Source organism: Anser anser (assembly GCF_964211835.1).
Source record: "Anser anser genome assembly, chromosome: 5".
In the NCBI taxonomy this organism is placed as follows: domain Eukaryota; kingdom Metazoa; phylum Chordata; class Aves; order Anseriformes; family Anatidae; genus Anser; species Anser anser.
Genome location: NC_139725.1, coordinates 55837788 through 55847342, shown reverse-complemented (window position 1 = coordinate 55847342; position 9555 = coordinate 55837788). Strand labels below are relative to the sequence as shown.

The following is a 9555-nucleotide window of genomic DNA, read 5'->3' as shown; positions in this document are numbered from 1 at the left end:
CATTCAGGTCTTCACACGCTAGGTTTCAGACACATTATATCTGCTTCCCTAAAGTGTGCAGATGCACAGAAGTTTCCCCCAGTTCCCATGCGTGCATTTCATTTCCATTATCTCACACACCTCCTCTTCCAGACTGCCTTAGAGAAAACTACAGCAAAACGTCCATCCAAAATTTGAGTAGATTGCTGCCTCCCTCAGCCATCGCTGGTAGAAAACAAACACCAGTCAGCATGGCACTTGTCAGTTGTCTCCCATTGCCTGATCTTCACAGTGTAAACTTCTTGGCTGAGCAATCTTTCCAGTCCTTGCTCTTTGTTGCCGTATTTTAGGCTGTGTTATGCAAACTTCCAAGCGAACTTTCTCTGTTTGAATAGGGGAAACTTCCAGGTAATTTCTCCTTTTCTGATGAAACTTCAGACCTCCTCCATGTTACTGACCTTAAGACTTTCCTTTCTCGATGATACTAGTTCCCTTAATATTTCATAGCAATTCCCTCCCTTTTTCAGCAAACAATTCTCCTACGTCTGTCAGCACACCTTTGGTTTTTTTTTGTTTTGTTTTGTTTTTAAAAGCACACATTGTTTACTATTTATTAAAAGGAAGACCAGAAGTTACATTTCTTACTGGTTCAAAGAATTTGGTAGACGAGCCAGAGCACGAGATGACATCTGGCACCCAGTTTTCTCTCTAACATGATGCTCTATCTTACACACTTAAAGTTAGCGTATGGCATGAAAACCACGCTTACACTGTTTTATTTCAAAAAGCTGGCATTTGGGCATTAGATTAAGACCTCAGCACACCACAGCACCATCACTGCACTCTTCAAGTTCAGCCTCTCCAGCTTATATATTATACCTTGTGTGGCAGCTCTGGTGCTAAGGGAGAAAGCTCTTGGCGCTGCTCATACTCACAGCTTGCAGAGATGGGAAGGGCCTGGAGGACACACACACATGCTTTGGAAACAGAGGTTTGCCCATATACCTATATTCCCCTTCTCAGCTGGGGTCTAAACCTTAATTAAATTTATACCCTCAAGTCTAAACCACAATAGCTGATGCCTTAAGACTTCAACAGTGGAAGCCTAGGTACCTAGTTATTTATATAGGAAACAGGCTATCAGGAGTACTAAATACAGCATTAAATACAGCATTTTTAATTCCGTTCAGCGTTAATTCAACACTGCACCTCCACTTACAAACACATACTGTTACTAGGTAGAAATGTAGCCCCTATGCTCTCAAAAATGGGAGCACCGCCACTGCTTTACCTTTGCTCCCCAGACTCTCCAGGAGATTTCTCAGGTAAACGTTTGGGCACAGGGAGTCCCAGGCTTCTTCCCTCCTTAAAGTTCCTTTGTTTCACTTGCTTTTGCTTGGGGCTGGGGGGGAAATGTGTGGGCAGGAAGAGGTGGCTGGTTTTGGAGTTTAAGGGCTGAAAGATCCAAGTCAGACAGCTCTGCTAAAGAAGCCGATTACTCCCTTACTGTCCTGGTACTGCAGTCTCTACCACCAGGAAAATTACAAAGATTTTTTGCAGCAAAACACCCCCAAAAAAACACTCCCTATGTTTCCCTACCCTCCCAGTTTTTCAGTATATGAAGGCATGACTAATTGCTGCCCTCCACACATTACTAGCATTGGAAACCACCACAGTAACTTGCAGTATTAGTTCTGCCGGATTTAACACATGCAAGCAAACCATTTACCACGTACCAATACCCAAAAAGCTCACAGAGCACTGCTGGCAACCTACCTGTTGAATACAACAGGACAACACAAAGCAGTTTCCTTTAACTGCCCTATAGCATCCTGGCTGCTTCTGCATGTACTGCTTTGTTGCATCCAGCATGGGAAGACAGCAAATATTACCCCGGAAAATCCCAAGGTACAACCCCAGGGCAAAGTTTCCTGCCATTTGGAGCACGCGGGGTAGCGACATCCACACACTGCTAGGCTTGAAGGGTACGACTCCGTTTTTGCTGTGTATTTTAAACGCATTTCTTTCGTTGCAGCCAAAGATGGCAATTTGTTAAATTGTATAGCCGGGTGGCTAGCCCTCGGTACGCCGCAGACAGCAGTCTGTACTCACTACGGCAGTGACAGGCAGCCAGGTCGTCTCCATCCACACCCTACGGGCCAGGCTCTGGCTCTGGGCTGGAAGCGCCGAGCCAGGACCGGTCCCAGCACTCCCCAAGCTCCGGAGCTGCCTCGCAGCAGCGCTGCCAGCACAACCTGGGGAAGGAATACACCGCACGGGCAGAAAAGGAGCAGCACGGGTCTCTCCAGGGCCACCAGCGTGACCAGTGCCTGCCCTTGGGTGGCAGACAGCCCTAGGCACCCTGGCCCTACGAAGGTCTGAGCGAGTTTCCCAAAGCTGGGGCTCTGCAGCAACAGGCGACCGCTGCTCCAGCAGCGCCATGCCCACCGTGCGATACGGAAGGGGCAAGCCCCCCGCTGGTGGCTCTCGTGACCAAAATTTGAGAGGTAGGTGATCAATCACATTTCAGAACAGTATTTTACATCAATAACGTTTTACTACATATTTTATTACATCAATGGCTTGAAAAAATTTTATTTGATGTCAGCAAACATTGGAAATCATAGAAAAATGAATTATGTAGAATTTCACAAAGGAATTTACCCCACTATAATTCCTCATACAGTAAAATAATTCAAAACCAAATGTTACTTTTCAGTGGCTAAGCAGTTTTATAATGCTATGAACATTCATCACAGTAAGTGTGCTGAATAATAGAAAACAGGCAAAAAAGACATTTAAAATATTACTTACAACAGCATTATTACAACATACTTTCTTTAAAATCCCAATGAGTATTTTATCACTTCAAAAGCTATACAGCATTTCCATTATATTTGCAAACTTAACCTTATACATCTTTTAAAATCTTGAAAAAACTTCTTTTAAGCAATCTATAAGCAGTTAACAAAATTGATAAAATCTACATAATGGAATACTATACACTCCAGTATAAATTTTATTTTAGGAGAATATGAATGTAAACACTCATTATTATACAACATGCATAGACTATACTGACCTTCCATCTTCTGAACTGTAACTTTCACTGCAATTGTGCTTTACTATCAACAGGAAAAGCTGCATTAATCCAGGGAGTGGCAGAAAGTATTTGCTTTAGGGGCATTGCACAAGATCACTAGATTTTGACTTGCTGAAGACAAGCTGGAGCTCATAAAATGATTTTATTTTTATTTTTTTTTAAAGAGTAAGTATCAGGCCATTCATCATTGAATGGGGTATGCATAATTTTATACAGATTTGAAAAAATGCGTTATCAGAAAAAATCTCTTAGGACATTTTTGCGCTTCACTGACTTGGGGATTTATGTTCACAAACCCAGTGATCAAGTTAGTGTAATGCACTGTTTGGCTCATATTTGGTGTGCAAGAATACCAACAGCATTTTAGCGATTTAGATAATAAAAACTGAAATTTAAAGTGACAATGAGCATATTTTAATACATAATGTTTCAGATGTCTTTGTACAGGAAAGAAAAATGTTTGTCAGGACATTGCTTTAAGAGATTAAGAGTTTTACTCTTACTGTAACTATTAAAAAAGTGTTCTAGTGAATATTTATGGGGTCTTCCTGGTTGCAAACTTGTAAAAATATATTAAGATTTCGTTATCCCCATTGGTATTAAATATATCAAGACAACCATTGTGGCTGCACTACCAGTTATGGCTACTATGGTCTTAAGCGTCTGATTGTACATTGTTGCTATATTGTTAAGCACAACTGAGGCATGTATTTTTTTTCCCTTGGTTATAAGATTATATTACAAAAGTTGATCACTGTTTCAAACCAGTTAAACACGAATATTCAAGTAACAAGGTTGTTTTAATGGATAAGCGAAAAAAGAAGTTACCTAGCACTTTACACAACTACATAAAAATTAAATAGAACAAATGAAATTTGTTTATGCATATGCAATACACTTTTATATCTTTAAGATTTCTAAAAACTAAAACTTAAACTATCATTTTCTTTAACGATACCATATTTTGCACAATAACTTATACTTAGGAGAAATAATTTCCCATTTTCCACAAAATATATATAATTATGACATTCACATTGATAGTTTAAGAAACAAAATTTAAGTGAATATTCTATCTTACGCAGTTATCTTTGTGGACCCTTCTAATCAGAATGCAACCAGTTGATGTATCTAATGCTTGATCCATTTAAAAAAGAAAAAGAGGGTCTTCACCTAAACAAGACCAAACCATTTAAACTTTCAAAAGCTAAGATGATTTCATCGCATTTAAAAACATAGTTAAAGAGAACGTAAAAAACTAAATGTTTAAAATACAGTGCTATTATATTGTATGTATTGACTACAATAAGATAGCTGTCAACTGAGAAGTAATTTAACAACTTTTTTCTTCCTAATATCATGAATTATACATGTTTCCCCCTACCCCTTGGGGATGAAGCCAAAACACAACTTTTCTGATCGTAAGATGGACAGATTTGAGGGCAAAAACCTATGAGAAGTCCTCACAGGTAACTAACTCGCCAGCAGAAGCCCTACCTGATGAATTTCACCAGCTGGGATGCAAGTTTACGCACTCCTCTCCCACTGGCATGGTCCTACCAGCGAGAAGTTTAATGCTGGAGTATTCCTAATGAGCGGCATTTCTTTCCACCAGAACTGCCAGCCGAATTCGCAGTGCTATTTGCCCGGCCTTAATCCTGATTCACACTGGCTAACGACTAGTGTCCTCTCCCACAGGAGCCTCCCAGCTCCAGCTGGCGCAGGGCTGAAGGAACGCATGCAGGTCCACCCTCAGAGCTGCCATTTCACACAGACAGCTGTAGAGATGCTGCCACAAACTTGGGTCACCTTAAGTGACTACAGGTCTCCAACAGAGGACAGGGAATAGCTCCCTTCTATCCCCTCATCACCTCAAAAGATCCCTCTGGAGCTACCAGAATGAAGCTGCTCAGAAATAGCCGCAGGAGCGGCTGAAGTAGGCCCCTTCTGGGCTAAACACTGTAGCTTGCCCTAAGAAATGCTCATCTGCTCCTTCGCCTGTGTGTCACAGCTTGATTTCTGATGTTGAATCACCTTCCCCACACGAGGTCCAAGGAAGATGTAACCTCGGCAGTAACTGAGGGAACCTCCCCTGCCTTCTCTTGGGTTGTGTCCGCACAGACGGAGGTGCCATCACAGCTCTCTGACGTTAACCAAGCTGGTTTAGGGTCAGAGGACGGAGCCACCATGGCACACACCACAGCACGGCCCAGCAGCTCAAACATCAGCACCAAGTTCGGAGCTAGCCTCTGAGCTGCAGCACCTCAGCTGCGGGTCAGGACGCGGGCGAGCTCATTTCGGGTTGTGTTAAAAGAGGCTGGTGCTGCACGCTGCTGTGTGCCACCCTGGCTCGAATCCTCTGTAGAGGAAGAGGGACAAAAAAGGTCCTTCTCTCCATCTGCAAAGACACCTGTTGGTTTCTTACCGCATCATTAAATTAACCATTTTTTAAATGCTTTGTGACTAGTGTTATCTTGCAGCTTCCCATCAGGCAAAAGAGTAATACTGCTGCTTCTAGCTTCTCTAAATACTGTCTGCTCAGCAGTCAACCAGCCTGTTCAAGGTGCAAAGTCCTAGCGCAGGGCTTCCAAGAACAGCTCCAGTTCAAGCCAGCTGGACAGGCCACAGAACGGATGTGAGCAGAGGGCTGGGGATCTGAAAGCTGCATGCACCAAGTATTTGGAAAAGCACCTCTAGATTTTAAATTGCATATTTTGGTTCAGAACATGAAAGCAATGTGTGCTTCAGAGGGGTTTAAATGGCCAATGAAATTAACCCGGTTCTTCTCCATTGAACTTCCAAGAGACCAAAAACTACTTTAAGGTTGAATTTCATGCTCCAACCCTCGCCCAGACTTCCACTGGGAGAAGTAGTTTGGTGTCTTTGGCTAACAGCGCTCTGAAGAGGAATGAGACACTGGGACAGAAAGTGACCTATGGTAGCCAAATGTAAAAAGGCACATATTCCAAAAAGGAGAGGCACCAGAGAAAGTTGCTTTGACTTAATCCCACAGAGGATCAGGAAAAAGAAAGTTGTGTAGCACTCATTTAACAAGTTACAATGCAAATGCTGAATGCCAGGGGTTAAATAGCGTATCAAACAGTTTCAGGTTACGTATTCCCTTTTGCACTAAATAAAAGCCATTAAAATATAAAGGAATAAAAATGCTCAGTTAGGGAGCTTTCTATGAAGCAAGAACACACAAATACAGTGGAAAGAATTGCACAAACCAGAAGTGTAATGAGTTACATTTACAACCTTGGACTGACCAAACCTTAGCAATAGAATTTCCTATCACTTTGCGTTGTTCAAGATCGCATGTTAACATGCCCTGTCATTTCAGAACAAACCTGACACCACCGGCATGTGCACAGGCCTCTCCTTTATAGAAAGCTCACTAACAATAGTGTCATCTTAAGAATACACAGGAAGCGGAGACCACAAGGCCATGCAGCAGTACGTACTTATACCCTACGGACCAAGTATTATAAGAACTCCTAACATGTAGAGTTACTGTGGGGCCTGCTAAGGAGCTCCTTGTTTTGCAGGTTGGTCAAAATTACAGACAGGTGTTACTGGTTCTAGAAATCCTCATGCTTAAGCAGGACGTTGATGAAATGGAGAGCTGAGCTACCTGGGTGCTTTTGAAAGAAAGTGGAGGCAGTATGGAGGAATGAGGGGAGATTAAGGCAGATGTAGCACAGGACTGGAAGCGTTTGCCTTTTTTTGGTAATAGCTGCTTGTCCACAGATATGATGCAGATGGCTGTCTGAGGTTTGCTAATACCTGATATCCTGGATAACACAGTAGTCAACACAAATTGTTCTAGGCTACAGCACCTTCTCACGAAGCAGATGCATATCTGACATCAAGAACAGAAGTAGCCTGGAAGGAAGAGGGAGGGGAAAAAAAAAAACATTTAGTTTTGAAAAATGAATACACATAGGCTTTCTTGCATCTCCAAACTTTACCCCAGATTCAAGGTACTGAAAGCAACGAGACAGCCAAACCCTGGCTTATGGGGAGAATCCCAGCAGCTCCCCTTATTCTGAGCCACACCAGGTTTTGTTGGTAGAACACGAATTAAGACCAGAGCTGAGGCTGCTTTATAATCAGCAACCTTACCCAACTGCTTCAAAGGTGGGGGGGTAACTTGCTGTGAAAACACACTCAAGGGGAAAGCCCAGAGAAGTCAGGGGGGCTGATGAAGCTTTTGTTAAGCTGGTGGCCAGGCAGACAAGGCAAGCCACAGGAGAGAACACCTGAGGGACTGCTTTCAAGAGCAGGCTGCAGCTGCACCATACTGCTCAGGAGGGACCAGGAACATCCCTCCTAGCCCAAGGAGATCGCTTACAGGTCCCATTTCTCTTTGCCTCCAGAACCACCCAGGCCCCCGTTACCCAGCTCCTTGCAGCACCGTGCTTACAGTAGCTCTGATGGCAGGATCTCCACATTCACAGCCACTCTTGAGAAGCAGTATTTATGCCTGATTTGCTCAGAGAGCTTGCAGACCATTAGATCTCCATTGTGGGACAACCTTGTGCCCGTTCCTCTTGCATCGTTGTAAAAAGGTGCAGGCTGGGTAGCTGAAATCCCCACTGTGCTGCCAGCACCTTCCTCCTCCCAGCCATGACACACCAGTTCCTACTGTCCAGAATAGGCTGCATCGAGAACCACAAGCCACGTGCTGCTAGCATAAGGCATAGGCAGCATGTCACGGCTGGCAGCTCACTGCCACCTTGCCTGGCTCCCCCCAGCATCAGCCTGGTGCAGACAAGCTCTGTCCTCATCCCTTACTGTACTGCACTTGCTTGGCTCCAGCCCGGGCACTTTCCCTCACTAGTCTGGGGCCCGTGACTCCTATTCCACCAGTCGTTTCACCAGACCTTGCTGTCGTTTGAGGTTAAGGTTGCGTTTAAAGCCAGACAATCTCTGAGGGCTCAGAGGAGAAAAGTTCTGCATTTAGTGCTGCACTTGTGCTGGTCACAGGAAAAGGCAGTGACATCTGCCGCTTGTTTTTCAAAGATGGCTACGTACAAGAGTACAATTACTTCTTTGCTCCACCTCCCAACTCCATAGGAATGCAACGATTTCACTCACAACCTAAGAATGCAAGTTTTTTGAGTTCGGTTTTGTTCATCTGTCATACCTTTGGACCTAGCCCCCAGGCGTAAGTAGCTTCAGAGAACACATTACTGGGATTTGTGAAGCAATCAAGTTCTGCTCTTTGAACGTCTGAACAACAAGCAACGTACAAGTGAACCAACCACAATCAAGGCAACTTAGAAAAACACATGCAGCACATGGAGAAAGTCTTTAGTCCATGCACAACAGACCAAAATTCATCTTACACTGGTAACTGCATTTGCATTTGAGAAGATGCAGCTTTTGTGTTAAGCTGTCATGTAAAATTAGCCACAAAGGAGCCCTGTATCTGACATTTTTACATACAAACCTCTAGTGAGGTTTTTCTTCTGAAAGAAAGTGTTAATAACACATTTTTATAACGAACTTTCATATTTCAATACTCAGTAGTCTCTTGATTAACTTTAAGCACACGCTGCCTTTGGAGAAGTGTTACCTTGGTGAGCTTCTATCAAGGAGAGCAAGAAAAAGATTGTTTCTAGAATGTGTCTTCACAGAAACTGCTGTAAATTCAAGGAAATTTTGCCTCCAGGTAATTCCAGAGCAAATAGTATCACACACTTCCCTTGTTTATAGCTTTCTTCCCTTCCCTCAAGTGAAACCACTCCATGATGAAAATGAAAGAGCGAGCTTTGCCTCGGAAGACTGTAAGGTCTCACAAAGCCAAACCTTGAACAGCTCGGAGAACTGAGTGCAGGGAAAACATCCAAATGATATAAATACCTATCAGGTTTCAGCAGTAATCATTAAATCGTCCACGTGCTGCTGCTGCTGACATACCAATATCATCAGAGGGCTGCAAAATTAAGTGTTCTCTTTCCACTTCTATAGATGTCTAGAATTCCCCAAAAACAATACTGGGATTGGAATACCCAGATACAGTGAAATATGCTCAGAGATATTTTATTTTGTTTAGAAGTAAAAACTGACTGATTGAAGATATTTGTGCACACATATACACTTTTAAATATAGATATCTATTAAATATATAATATTATATATATGAACTGAGCTCAGATTGGGAACTTTACATGACTTAAGTGTGATTTACCTCATCTTCCTCTTCGGACATTTTAGTGGAATTATCGGGGGATTTTACAGGCTTCTGGCTATTGGTTCCATTTGTCTCCTCTTTGCCGTGCTCTGCCTCCCACTCCTGTAGAACTTCATCTATGTTGAAACGACGTCGGTAATTTACAAAAAAGTTTTTCACTTGCACCACAGATTTGTTTCCAATCACATCAGAGATTGCCTGAAAGTCTCGGCCGTATTTCCTGATTGCTAAAAGCAACAAGAAAAACAAAAGTAAAGTGTTATTTCCACAAAGA

General features: G+C 42.9%; 1 protein-coding gene across 1 annotated transcript in view; it reads right to left on the bottom strand.

Annotated features, from left to right (window-relative positions):
- Nucleotides 1–2544: 2544 nt before the first annotated feature.
- RCOR1 (REST corepressor 1) overlaps nucleotides 2545–9555 on the bottom strand; it is an 84303-nt gene continuing 77292 nt past the window's right edge. Inside the window, exons 11-12 of the mRNA XM_083840191.1 lie at nucleotides 9279–9508; nucleotides 2545–6967 (exon numbers count right to left, since the gene is read on the bottom strand). Of these exons, the coding sequence (XP_083696317.1) occupies nucleotides 6926–6967; nucleotides 9279–9508 (272 nt within the window). The 3' untranslated portion in view covers nucleotides 2545–6925. The remainder of the gene's footprint in view (nucleotides 6968–9278; nucleotides 9509–9555) is intronic.